The sequence below is a fragment of the Lontra canadensis genome, unplaced genomic scaffold (assembly GCF_010015895.1).
Source record: "Lontra canadensis isolate GAN:19392208 unplaced genomic scaffold, GSC_riverotter_1.0 scaffold26, whole genome shotgun sequence".
Lineage (NCBI taxonomy): Eukaryota > Metazoa > Chordata > Mammalia > Carnivora > Mustelidae > Lontra > Lontra canadensis.
In genome coordinates this window covers 3,225,312-3,238,798 of record NW_022631020.1, presented here as the reverse complement: position 1 = coordinate 3,238,798, position 13,487 = coordinate 3,225,312, and the positions used below count along the sequence as shown (strand labels likewise).

At 46.6% G+C, this 13,487-nt stretch overlaps 1 protein-coding gene across 1 annotated transcript in view; it reads left to right on the top strand.

The window, feature by feature from the left end:
* Nucleotides 1–13,259, top strand: part of DNAJC3 (DnaJ heat shock protein family (Hsp40) member C3) — a 58,807-nt gene extending 45,548 nt beyond the window's left edge. Inside the window, exons 10-12 of the mRNA XM_032864143.1 lie at nucleotides 10,349–10,481; nucleotides 11,270–11,418; nucleotides 12,996–13,259. Of these exons, the coding sequence (XP_032720034.1) occupies nucleotides 10,349–10,481; nucleotides 11,270–11,418; nucleotides 12,996–13,153 (440 nt within the window). The 3' untranslated portion in view covers nucleotides 13,154–13,259. The remainder of the gene's footprint in view (nucleotides 1–10,348; nucleotides 10,482–11,269; nucleotides 11,419–12,995) is intronic.
* The last annotated feature ends 228 nt before the right edge of the window (nucleotides 13,260–13,487 follow it).

Here is a 13,487-nt window from a genome sequence, read left to right as displayed (position 1 = left end):
GACGCGGGGCTCGATCCCAGAACCCCGGGATCATGACCTGAGCCGAAGGCAGAGGCTTTAACCCACTGAGCCACCCAGGCGCCCCCGTGGAACTTTTTTTTTTTGAGAGAGCCAGCGAGCGTGCATTTAGGGAGCAGAAGAGGCAGATGGAGAGAGTGGGAATCCTAAGCAGGCTCCATGCCCCGCGGGGCTTGTTCTCATGTTTCTGAGGTTGTGACCTAAGCAGAAATCAAGAGTTGGGATGTGTAACTGATGAGCCACCCAGGTGCCTCTCATTTTATTATATTTTAAGACACACTGAACGTTTACTTTTTTCCTGCTTTTCAGTTTGACAAGAATCTTGCTCCTAAGCAGTTTCCCGTGAGTGATGACAACTCTAGGTACTGCTGTTTGTGGGACATTTTATAGTATAGTCCTTGGTTTGAGTGAGGCTTGAAATGTATGTAATCAAAATGATCTTCAAGGAGACCCTGTTAGCATCTTTTTCTCTTCACTTTTGAGCTACTCTGTGTACTCAATAAGACGGGCCGTATTCTAGGAGTTTGCATTCCATTAGTTTTGGGGAGTTCATCACAGGTACTTCTGTCATCTGTATTTAAATCCTCAGTTCTAATTGTGAAATTAGAGAAGTTCCAGAAGAATATAAAAAGCTTAGCTGTTCAAAGGAGGTTAAGTCTTGTAGGCCGCTGAAGATAATTTGAAGATGCTTCTGTAACTTGAATGCTAAACTGACTTGTTTTTTAGGGAAACTGGGCAGCTTCATTCTTGAAGAAAAAGATGCTTAGCACTGATTTAATAGACTAGATCTGTCTTTGAAGTCTGTTTTTCCCTTTAAAATATCTTTTAAATAGGAGTTTATTCTTTGTCTTCATTGGTATGTTTGGATTGTATACTGGGGAATCTTTCTGAATTATGTTTTAGAATAAAAATGGTTGTTTGAGTCCAAAGTATGGCAATCAAGCAGCCTCACGGAGAGGTTGAGAATGGGATTTCTAGGTCTCTCAATTTGAGGGTGGGGTGGGGTGCCACGGGGGCCTCTGTAATTCAAACTGAAGTATATTACTTGCATTGTTTAGATTTGAGTTGGAGGTTTAACAAATGATGTGGATGAGTGGTACTCTTATTAACTAGGCTAAATTGCATTTTGAAATATGAGGCTTTCTATATTCTGTTTACTGGTTTTATCTTTTTTTAAATAAGCAATTTAAAGTGATAAGAATGTAATGGATAAAGAAAAACAAGGTTTAGGGTAGTGAATAATGGAACATGGAGATTTATTAATTTAGGGATTATGACAATTATCAGGAAAGGTATTAGGGGATTCCACTCACAAGAAAGTAAGTAAAGTAAGACTTGTTTGCGGATGCCTCCGAGGTCATGAAAAATGAAGGCGGCTCTTTGGATCTATATACGTAATTCTTTTCATAGCTTTTGAGAGGAGCAAACGGACATTCATTCAGGCCTTACTAAACGGTAGATAAAGTTCCTTTGAATATAGGGATGATTCAAGTGTCCTTATGAGGTAAGCAGTTGTATTGGCTAGAACGTAAGCAGCCTGAGGACCTGCGTCTGTTTTATTAGCTGATCCGTCTCTGCTACTTGTGCCTAGCACGTAGCCGGCCACCATACTGGCTGGACGAATGAGCGTAGTTTATCGATAAGGTCGTAGTGGAAAGAGTATGGGATTTAGAATTAGTCCTGAATTTGAGTCTGACTATACCACTTATTTTATTTTTTACTTTTACTTGTAGGAAAATTCATATAACATAGAATAGGCCATCTTAGCCATTTTTTTTTTTTAAAGATTTTATTCATTTATTTGAAACAGAGAGAGAGAGATCACAAGCAGGCAGAGAGGCAGGCATAGAGAGAGAGAGGAGAAAGCAGGCTCCCCGCTGAGCAGAGAGCCCGATGCGGGCCTCGATCCCAGGACCCTGAGATCATGACCTGAGCCGAAGGCAGAGGCTTTAACCCACTGAGCCACCCAGGCGCCCCATCTTAGCCATTTTTTTAAAGTTTTTATTTCAGTCACTGGGTGCTCGTCATAACAAGCACACTCCTTAATCTCCATCGCCCATTTCACCCATCCCCTCCCCACCCCCACTCTGGGAACCATCAGTTTGTTCTCTAGAGTTAAGAGCCTGAAGGGCATCTGGCTGGCTTATTCGGTAAAGCATGTGACTCTTAATCTTGGGGTTGTGAATTTGAGCCCCACTCTGGATGTAAAGATTACTTTAAAAAAAAGTGCCGGGGCACCTGGATGGCTCAGTCGTTGGGCATCTGCCTTGGGCTTAGGTCATGATCTCAGGGTCCTGGGATCGAGCCCCACATCGGGACTCCCTGCTCAGCAGGGAGCCTGCTTCTCCCTCTCCAGCTCCCTTGTGCTTGTGTTCCCTTTCTCACTATCTCTCTCTGTCATAAATAAATAAAATCTTAAAAAAAAAAAAGTGTCAGTTCCTTGTCTCTTTTTCCTTTTGCTTGTTTCGTTGTGTTTCTTAAATTTCACAGTGAATGAAATCACATGGTATTGGTCTTTCACTGACTGACTTATTTCACTTAGCATTATACTCTCCAGCTCTATCCATGTCATTGCAGTGGCAAGATTTCAGTCTTTATTATATTCTGTTGTAGATAAATACCACATCTTTAAAAAAATATATATTTATTTATTTGACAGAGAGAGATCACAAGTAGGCAGAGGCAGGCAGAGAGAAAGAGGGAAGCAGACTTCCCGCTGAGCAGGGAACCTAATGCAGGGCTCGATCCCAGGACCCTGAGAGCATGACTTGGGCTGAAGGCAGATGCTCAACCATTTGAGCCACCCAGGCGCCCCTAAATAACCACATCTTTATCTTTTCATCTATCTAGGGACACTTGGGGGGCTTCCATATCTTGGCTGTTGTGAATAATGCTGCTATACACATAGAAGTGCTTGTATCCCCTTGAATTAGTATTTTTGTATTCTTTGGGTAAATATCCAGTAATGCAATTCCTAGGTTGTAGGGTAGTTCTAGTTTTAACTTTTTGAGGAACCTCTGTACTGTTTTACAGAGTGGCCGCACCAGCTTGCATTCCCACCAACAGTGGTAAGAGGGTTCCTTTTTCTGCACATCCTCGCCAACACCTGTTGCTTCTTGTGTTGATTTTAGCCATTCTGACAACTTTGAGCCGATAACTCATTATAGTTTTGATATGCATTTCCCTAATGAGAGTGATGATGAGCATCTTACCAGGTGTCTGTTGACCATCTGGATGTCTTCTCTGAAGCAATGTCAGTTCATGTCTTCTGCCTATTTTAAAATTGGATTATTTGGTTTTTTGGGGTGTTGAGTTTTATAAGTTCTTTATATATTTTGGATACTATTCCTTTACTGGATATGTCTCCTGCAGGGATCTTCTCCCATTTAGTAGGTTACCTTTTATTTTGTTCATCCTTTCCTTCGTTGTGCAGAAGCTTTTTATTTTGAGGTAGCGCCTGGAATTGTGATGCCTCCAGCTTTGCTTTTCAAGATTGCTCTGGCTGTTTGTGGTCTAACGTGGTTCCATACAAATGTTAGGATAGTTTTTTTCCAGCCTGTGAAAGATGCTGTTGGTGTTTTGAGAGGGAGTGCATTAAATGTATAGATGGTTTTGGGTAGTGTAGACATTTTAACAATATTTGTTCTTCCAATCTGTGAGCATAGAATGTCTTTCCATTTCTTTGTGTCATTTTCAGTTTCTTTCATCAGTGTTTTATAGTTTTCAGAGTATAGGACTTTCACCTCTTTGGCTAGGTTTATCCCTGGGTATCTTATTTTTGGGTGCAACTGTAAATGGGATTGTTTTTCATTTCTCTTCCTGCTGCTTCATTATTGGTGGAATGCAACAGATTTCTGTGGATTGATTTTGTATCCTGTGACTTTAATTAATTTCTTGATCTGTTCTAGCTGTTTCTCAATGGAGTCTTTGGGTTTTCTGTGTATAGTATCATGTCATCTGTAAATAGTGAAAGTTTTATTTCTTCTTTACTGATTTGGATGCCTTCTATTTCTTTCTGTTGTCTGATTGCTGTGGCTAGGATTTCCAGTGCTCTGTTGAATAGAAGTGGTGAACGGACATCCTTATCTTGTTCCTGACCTTAGAGGAAAGGTTCTCAGTTTTTCCTCATTGAGGACGATGTTTGCTGTGGGGTTTTCATATATGGCCTTTATTATGTTGAGGTGTGTTCCCTCTAAACCTACTTTGCTGAGGGGTGGTTTTTTTTTTGTTTTTTTTTTTGTTTTTTTTTAAATCATGAATGGATGTTGTACTTTGTGCAATGCTTTTTCTGCATCTACTGGAATGATTATATGGTTCTTAACCTTCCTCTTACTGATGTGATGTATCATGCTGTGGTTGGTTTGCAAATACTGAACCACACTTGCACTCAGGAATAAATCCCACTTGATGGTGTTGAGTGATCTTTTTAATATATTGTTGTATTTGGTTTGCTAGTATCTTTTTTTTTTCTTCAGCTAAGACAGCAGAAGAGATTATTTATTGTACGTATTCCATTCAGCCACAAATGAAAAGAGAATTAGTTCTGAAAGTCCCAAGTCCAAGGCAAAAGATCAAAAGGCACTGTTTTGATATGAATAATGTGGGTCTCTCAAAGGTGGTTGTGGCGATCAGATGGCGATGGGCGGTCTTTCCATAGGTGTGTTTCTCATTTTGTTTTTTGGGCCCTTTATTTCTGCTGTGTTATTCCTTATCTCTGTGTTAATCATCTCACTGATGTCCTCTACTCTTTCTGAAGTCCACAGAGCATCCCTATGACCGATCAGTGATTGCTGTAAATTCTCTATCAGGCATGTTACTTAGATCTGTGGCTGTGGCCTTGTCCTCTTCTTTCATTTGGGATAAATTCTTGCGTCTTCTCATTTGTCGAAGTCTCTGTGCCTGTTTCTGTGTGTTAGGAACGTCAGCTCTGTCTCCTGTTCTCGAGGGGGACGGCCTTCTGAAGAAGAGGCGCTACAGTCCCCTGCCACGTAGTATCCCCTGTCCCCAGGGCCTGCCGCTCCGGGGAGTGTGTCCAGGGTGTGCCCTCCCGTGTCCTGGCCACTTTATCCTTCACGCCATCGTCTGCAGAGGCTCTGTTTGCCAGTTGTGGGCGGTGTTTGGTCCCTGGCCTGACTGTGCTGAGTTTTAACCAGATGTGCTCTGGTCGGCTAGTGAGATGTGACCTGTTGCTGCTGGAACCAGGGCCTCACACGACTCCCAGACCGGGAGCCACGGTGCCGGCAGGAGTCGGTGCGGGTCTCGGGGAGGCCGCCCGCCTACTGGGACTGAGGCAGGCATGCCCGTGATGGGCGGTTCTTCTGCAGCACAGTGTTGGTGGCGCTTGGTGTAAGCAAGTTAGGTGGCGGGCGTTGGCACTGCCCTGGTTCCTGCCGGTGGCTCTGTACTTACCCTGAGCCAGGGGGCAGGGAAGTGGCACTGGCCACCAGTTCCTTTGTCCCCAGAGGGGTCTCTCTGTGAATGCTTCCTCTCCGGGACACACTCTGGAACGAGCAAGTAACCCGCCCGCTGTGCACCGGGGTGTTCTTCAGGCGGCGGTTTCCACGCCTTGTGTCCGCGGGCTGGCTGCTCTGCCTTCTCTCAGAGCGATGCCGTGTCCTCGGAGCTCTCCCAGAGCCAGGCGCGCTGACCCCTGAAATCCCAGGCTTGAAGCCCCACTGGTTGTAAGAACTCAGAAAATTTAGGCCCCCTCGCTTTCCTAGCCAGTTGTTATGTAAAGCTGCCATTTTTTTCTCTAGTCCTTTTAACCTCTTTATTTCCATTTCATTATGTCCTTATTTTTTTTTCCATTTGCTTCTGCTTCCTGGGCTGCTGCTCATTTCATCTGTACTTCTGTGATAGTTTCGATCTTTTTGAGTATTGACTACTCAATTTTTATCTTCTCTTTGTCATTTTGCTAAGGTTTTTTTTTTTTTTTTTTTTTTTTTTTTTTTTTTTTTTTTAAGATTTTATTTATTCATTTGAGAGAGCAGAAGCAGGGGGGAAGCAGAGGACACGGAGAAGCGGGCTTCCCACCAAGCAGGGAGCCTGATGTGGGGCTCGATCCCAGGGCCCTGAGATCATGACCTGAGCCGAAGGCAGACGCCCAACCATCTGAGCTACTCAGGTGCCCCTCTTTGTTGAGTTCTTATTCTGCTTTGTGAGTACCCTTAAAAGAGGTGATTGGATTTTTAAAAAATTCATGCCATAATGTCTGTTCAGAATTTTCATGTGCTTGGCTGTTGCTCTGATGTATGTTCATCAGGCAAGTTTAGGTGATTGATGCTGTACTGTTTAAAACAAGATGATCATAAAAGGACTTGGCTTACCTGCCCTCTTTGTCGGAAAGTGCCTTGGCTGTGTGTGTGTGTGTGTGTGTGTGTGTGTGTGTGTGTGTGCGCGCCTGCAACGGAGCACCAGGGGCGGGGGGCAGCCTTCTGTATGTAACAGTTGCCCCAGTCTCTGCTTCAGTTCGCACAGACCTCCTGCCTCCTGCTAGAAGGGCCTCTCTACGGCCCCGCCCTCTCTGTTGCTCTGAGCCACACCGCGTCCTGGTCATCTGTTACCAGCCCGGCTGCTCCTTTGCTACCAAAGGGGTAGATCTTTTTGCACGGAGGGTGAGCCCTCACCTTCAGAGTGCGCAGAGTTGCAGGGGGCTGGTTGTGGGGGGCTCCTGACATGTGCTGCCCAAGACGATTTGCTCTTCTCTTTGTTCCTGTCTTTTCCCCAGTAAGGCCTCTGCTTTAACTCATCGCCTGGCTCTGGATTTCATGGTTCTTACAATATGCAAAGGATAGAAGCTGTCACTGTAGGGTGAACCCGTACACCCAGAAAGTATTTTCTGGCACTTTCTGTGATTTTTTTTTTGCTATTGAGCTTTCTCACGGTTTGCTTCCCCCTCATCTTGGATTCAGCTGACATGAGCTCATTTTAGCAGACCTGGTGCAGACTGTTTTGCATGATACTCAGGAGGAGGAGATTGGTATTCCGTGGGCATATTTTACTGGGGTCTGATGTGCTCTTTAAAAGGCCCTGAGTCCCTGTCCTGAGAGCAGAGTTCGCGGGGAAGGAGGATGGGAGCGGGGAGCAGCTGTTCCGAAGCCGTGACAGCTGCTCAGGTGTTCTGATGTCAGACTGCGGCGCTGCGGGCGCCGGGGCCGTGCGATTCCGGGTATGTTTTGAAGGGAAGCTGATCTGGGATATGCTAATGGACTGTGGAGTGAAAGGGGGCAGTCATTTGCAGCCGTGCACATCTGTCTTTGAAATGCCGCTTCTGCCCTGGGGAGCTGCGGGCAGGCTTGAAGTGGGGAGGACTGGTTCACGGGAAGACTTGCCTGTGGGCCTTGCTGTCCCGCTAGTTGCCGGAGTGAGCAGCGCGTTACTCGCCGGACTCTCCTGCTCGGGTCCTTCCCTGTGTTTACCTTCTGGGTGGAACCGCTTTTCCTTGGTGAGTTCCAGGTCTGCCATAGAGATCTCCAGTGCCCGGGGGCTGGGCTCTGCATCTCTTCGTGGACCCCGTGGCCTCTGCTTGGGCACGGTCGCCACTCAGCTTCGCGGCTGCTTCGCGGCTGCTTCTCGGCCCCGCGGGGTGGCTGCTGTGCCGCTCACCCCCGAGGGGGGCTTCGCCATCTCACAGACCCTCCGTGGTTGGCCAAAAAGAATGGCTCCCCAGTCTGCTAGGGCTTCTACTTGGATGGTGGTTTTCTCTGCTTAGGTTTATTAATTATTAATATCCCATTTGCTTCCTCTCTTTCAGAAATTTAGGAAAATTTCTGGTCTGTTTAGTGCTGCCACGGTTTCATCATCATCTTGTCCTTTCGGTGGGGGAGTGGGATGGAAGGGCGGCGCACTCCTGTGCTTTCTTGTTTGCACTGTTCCTTAGGAAGAACTGAGTGGGGGAATAGGGAAGAAAAAGGATTTGGGAAGGTTTTTTTTAGGTTCAGAGGATAGAAAATGAATTGGCTAATATGTAATAGATTTTTTTTTTCAGGGTCTTAATATTTCTAACTTATTCTACTTTGTGTGGTTGCTTAATTACAGTATAGGAGAAACATAATTGGATGTTACTTTTTCTTTAAAGATGACTCCTTGGAGGGTAGAATCTGAGAAAATATAATTAAAAATGATCTATCTCATTTATGTCTATGGGAAGTTTTAACATCACCCATACTAAGTTTCTAATTAAATTACCTACCTGTAATGATGTGAATGTAGGAAACAACCTTATATTTTTTCTGGATTGGGAAAAATGTGTCCACCTTAAGTTTTAATAAAAGAATAGGATATAGAAGCCTGCTTTGGAGGAGATACTCTGAACATTTAAGAATGAAAATATGTTTTAAATGTAGAGTTCGCATAAATAGCAAAATTGCATGTATTGAAACATTTTCCTCTTGTATCGAATTCCTTCAAAGTACATTTCCTTACTAGCTTGCGATACTGAGTGCTAAGGGTAGTAGTTGTTAATTTAAACCTCACTGCTATGACAGTTTTGTGTACTAAATTGGAAAGGTATTTTAGCTGTCACTGTGAGTTGGAGGGCTGTAGTAATGTTTCATATTTTTAATATTAATGCATTGAGGCAGGACTTAGAATAAAAGCTTGAAATGTGTGTCACTCCCCCTCCCCACCCCCCAGCCATGGACCAGAGGTAGTATTGGTTCATTTTTCTCTGTAGTTCAGGCAAATTTCAGTCATTCTCCCTTAATCTGCGGGGGATCCCTTTCAAGACCCCCAGTGGATGCCTAAAACTGCAGATCACATCCAACCCGAAATATACTGTTTTTTTCTTACCCATATATACCCATGATAAAGTTTAACTTATAAATTAGGCATAGTAAGAGATTAACAGTACTAGAATAATTATACTGTAATAAACGTTATGTGAAGGTGGTCTCTCTCAAAATATCTTATTGTCCTGTACTCATCCTTGTTCTTGTGATGATGGGAAACAAAATGGCTGATGTCTGTGTGATGAGATAAAGTGAGGGGAAGGACTAGGCATTGTGACGTGGTATTAGGCCGCTATTGACCTTCTGGCAGTTTGTCAGGAGGACCATGTGCCTCCCTGAATCCCTTCCAGGATGAGCCGTGGCCAGTACGAATCCTCAGACATGTTATCCAGAGAGATATTTTCCCTATAGTGAAATGCACTCACATAAAAACTAGAATTCGGACCTAACAGTCCCTTATTTGAGATGTCTGCTCCTCAAGACCACTCCCAGATTTGGGGACTTAGTAGGACACGTGGGACTCAGCACACAGTTGGACTCAGGCTGAGATTTATTCTACCGAAAGGACACAGAGTAACATCAGGAAAGGGAAAAGACACATGGCACAAACTCCAGAGAAAAGCAGTAGAGGATTCCAAGAGTCTTTCTCTTTGAAATGATAGGACAAGCTGTAATTCCTCCAGACGTGCAAGGTGTTGTCTGCTGAGGAAGCTCACTGGAGCGCCAGTGCCCGGGACATTCATGAGGGGTCAGTCAGCCGGGTACCTCCTGCTGTGCCAGCACCCAGATTCCCAGAAGGAAAGACGATGTTTCACATAAACGACATTATCTGTACAAACATTGAGGCCTTTCTTGAGGCCTTTTTTCATTGAGCCATTCTTACCAGGAAATGGTGGGAACGCTCCTGAAGGCCATCTTCTGAGATGCCAGCCAGGACCAACCTTGCCAGCAGGCCTTTCGAAGGATAACAGTCTCAGGCTTGCTATGTTGACTCTTTTCTACGTGACTTAGATCTCCTGATGCCTTGTGTTCTAGATATTCAGGTATTCTAAAATAAGGCAAAAGCTGTGATGTGGATTGTTATCAGACATCCCACACCAGGACAGTGTCATCTGCTTTGATCAGTAGCTTAAAAACAGCAGGTTTGTTAATCGTTCCTGTTGAAATCCCTAGGACTTAGTCTGATTGCTGGTGGTTCTCCTTGCTCCCTTTCTAAGCCTCTGATTCTTCTGAATTGTGGACCTGTAGCTGATAGTGCAGATTTCCTTTCCACGGTCTTACTTTCCTATGTAATGATCAGTTCAGTCACAGTGACGAAAAGGCTGCCTTGTGTAAAGTATGGATATGAAGGTGTGCTGGAGGGAAGGCGGGCGAGTAAACAACAGTGAGTTTTATTGAATGGGAGGAAAAAGCTACCTAAATTCAGCCTTAATTATGCCTTTTATAAGTTGCCTAACAAAATCGTCACCATCTCTTAGGCTCTTAGCAGTAATGGCGAGAGTGAGGAGGCTGGGACGGTGACTAGAGTATCAGCCTGACAGCATAAGTAGAGGTTGTAAGTTACGGTTCCTTTAACAGCGTTATCTTAAACCTCGTGACAGCTATTCAGGATTACGAAACTGCACAGGAACACAATGAAAATGACCAGCAGATTCGGGAAGGTCTAGAGAAGGCACAGAGGCTATTGAAGCAGTCACAGAAACGAGATTATTATAAAATCTTGGGAGTAAAAAGGTGAGTTATTTAAAATTTACATTGTTGTTTTCTTTTTTCCTCCTCTGATTGAATTCCTTACTTTATGTAATTTCGGTCTGGGATTAAACCTAACCATCTTTCACGTCGTAACCGTCAGACAGCTATTTTGTTACAGGTGGATTTTTTTAAAGAGACTAGGACTGCAAGGATGGGGGAATTAGTAGTTGGTGACAGAGGGATGACACTGTAGCATGAGTAGGCCCTAGCCTAGATTTTTTGGGAAGGGTGAAAAGGAGTGAGCTTTCTTTTGGTGGGACAGGAGAGGGAAAAGCAAACTTCTTCAGGCCTAAGAATAAAGTGGCACTTCGAGAATTAACTTACAGGCACGGAGAGACAAAAGCGAGGTAAATGATACAAGATCCACCTTCTCTGAGCAAGGGAACCATCAGTCTTTCAATCAAAGGTCCGACCAGAACGAAGGAAACCAGAAGCAAAACAGGAGTGTGGTTCAGAGTCACAGTTAGCTCTTAATGCCAGGAATTGTTACCAGGTAGGTTGGACATTCAGAAAGTTTAAAAATGGGTCTGTGTGATTTTTTTTTTTAAGAGAGAAAACTGCAAAGATCAAAAGTAATTTCTTCCCATTGAGATTCTGAAGCAGCTTGAATGATCCCCCAGAAGCGCACGTTAGGCGCTGGGCCGTGGCCACGCTGGCGCTGACGGGAAGAGCAGGCCGCGGGGCTGCGCGTGGGATCGTGACTGTCTGAGTCTCGGGGGCGGTGAGGTGGCACTTCTTGACTAATGAGCGTTAATCTTAATACTGCTCAGAAACGCCAAAAAGCAAGAAATCATTAAAGCATACCGAAAATTAGCTCTGCAGTGGCACCCAGATAACTTCCAGAATGAGGAAGAAAAGAAAAAAGCGGAGAAGAAGTTCATCGACATAGCGGCTGCTAAAGAAGTTCTCTCGGATCCAGGTACGGGTCTCTGCAGGCGGCCGAGTCCCCGGGCGGTGACTTACTAGCTCTGTTCTTCGCTGAGCTGGGCCGGAGGCAGATGCGGGCGCTGGGCGGGAGCTCCCCCGCCTCGCGGCTCAGGGAGTCCAGCCCCAGGCCCGCCCCCGCCACCCTCCAGGCCCTCGTGGGCCCCGCGCGGTGGGGGAGCGGCAGACACGGAAGCAGGAGGCCCGGTTTGACGCCCCCCTTCCTGCACAAGCCCCCAGAGACGAGTCTCCGCGCTCCCACCTGCGACAGGAAAGCACCACAGTGAGGGGGAGGTTCTAGGTTCCCTCCACCTCCCCAGACCGATGACGAATTCTTCCTCGGGAACTTGGAGGAGCTTGAGTAGGGAGCCGGGATGCCAGGCTGGAACGTACCCCCAGCCCGGGTGGGGGCTGCCTGTCCTCTGTGTTCCCCGGGACTCTTGCCCCAAGTCCGGTGTTCATTAGCTTTCCTGGTTGCTGGAAATGTTGTTATCGTGTGCTGAAAGGGCCTGGAAAATGAGAGAGAAGGCGAAGAAATTAGGTAATACCGAACAATGTTTAGACATTTCCAGGGGGAACTTAACGTAAGCTAATAACTACTCCTTTTTTGTCTTTCGGTGTCAGCAGGAGCTAGGACTTGAGCTAGACAAATTCATCAGAAATAGAAGGAAATCACATCTTATACCCATTTGGCAAATCTTTTTTGAACATCTGCTTAAGCTCTGGAATCGAAGCTCTATGGTCCTCTGCTCTCCCGTATAACCCCACAAGAGAGGCAGACACGCACTTACGGAGTCCGGCGGGATGGTCCGTTCTCGTGCTCAGCAGAGGCTTGTCCCCGCCATCCTCCGTCTGTCCCCTGAGCTCGCACCGAGCACGGGGGACGGACGGTCACGGAAGCTTCAGGAACTGCCCTTGCAGTCACTACGAGTTCTTTTGTGTTGTCACTTTTCCTTAGCCCCTGTTTCTGCTTTAAGGAGGAAATCGTTCTCTTGGTCTCTGAGGATGTTAGTCTGCCCTCCTGCCCCCGCTGCAGCGTTCCTCTGTCCCATTTGTCAGCCTTAGTCTCGGTCTCATCAGGGACCTTCCTCAGGACTGCCGTGCAGGCGGCCTCCTGAGCTGTGCCCGGGAACCTTACCCCTGCTCGGATCCAAGACCGAGGCCCAGGAAGCCAGTCAGACGCTTGGAGGGTTGGCGAGGTTGGGACTGCGTTGCTGGGGCCAGGATGGGGACGTGGCTCTTTGATCCTAAGCCTGGGACTTCTGGAGCGCTCCTCCTCCGCAGTTATTTTTTTCCCAGAGCAGATTTTCCTTGGGTAGATGCTTGTGAGGCGAGAAGATTCAGGGGGCCCGAATCTCTGTGACTTGGCGCTGCCAGCCCTGAACGTGGCCCCTTCTCCGGGATGGGCCTCCTCTAGGCTTTCTCCCGAGACCACCGCTGGGAGCTGGCTGGGGATGGGAGAGCCCAGATGTGTCAGGCGCAGCCCCTTGTGATGAGAGGAGAGGCGGGAGTCCTCCCCCAGCCCAGTGCTTCACGAGCACCTGCGTTCTGATGCGCGCATTTCTTTCCTAGAAATGAGGAAGAAGTTCGACGACGGAGAAGACCCGCTGGACGCGGAGAGCCAGCAAGGAGGCGGCGGCAACCCTTTCCACAGGAGCTGGAACTCGTGGCAGGGCTTCAATCCCTTCAGCTCAGGCGGACCTTTTAGATTCAAATTCCACTTCAATTAAACCAGCTGTTTTTCTGCTCCTCTTCCTTAAGTTTTTTAAAGATTAAACACAAAGAAACCTTGTTCCAGGATCCTAATGAAAAAAAAAATTCAAATCTTTTAATTTGTCCATGACCAAAGAGTCATTTTAATAGGAAAGATCGTTTTATCCATTTTAGACCGGAGGCTGGCGGGTGCCCGGAGGCTGGTTCTGTGTCAGGCAGGCAGCCCCTGTGCGCGGCGGAGGGTCTGGAAGGGTCTGCGGTGGGCGCGCCTGTGGCGGGGCCACGGCGCGGGCCGCGGGGGAGCCGCCGGCAGAGGACAGCAGTGCCGACGTGGGTGCGGAGCCCCGAGCT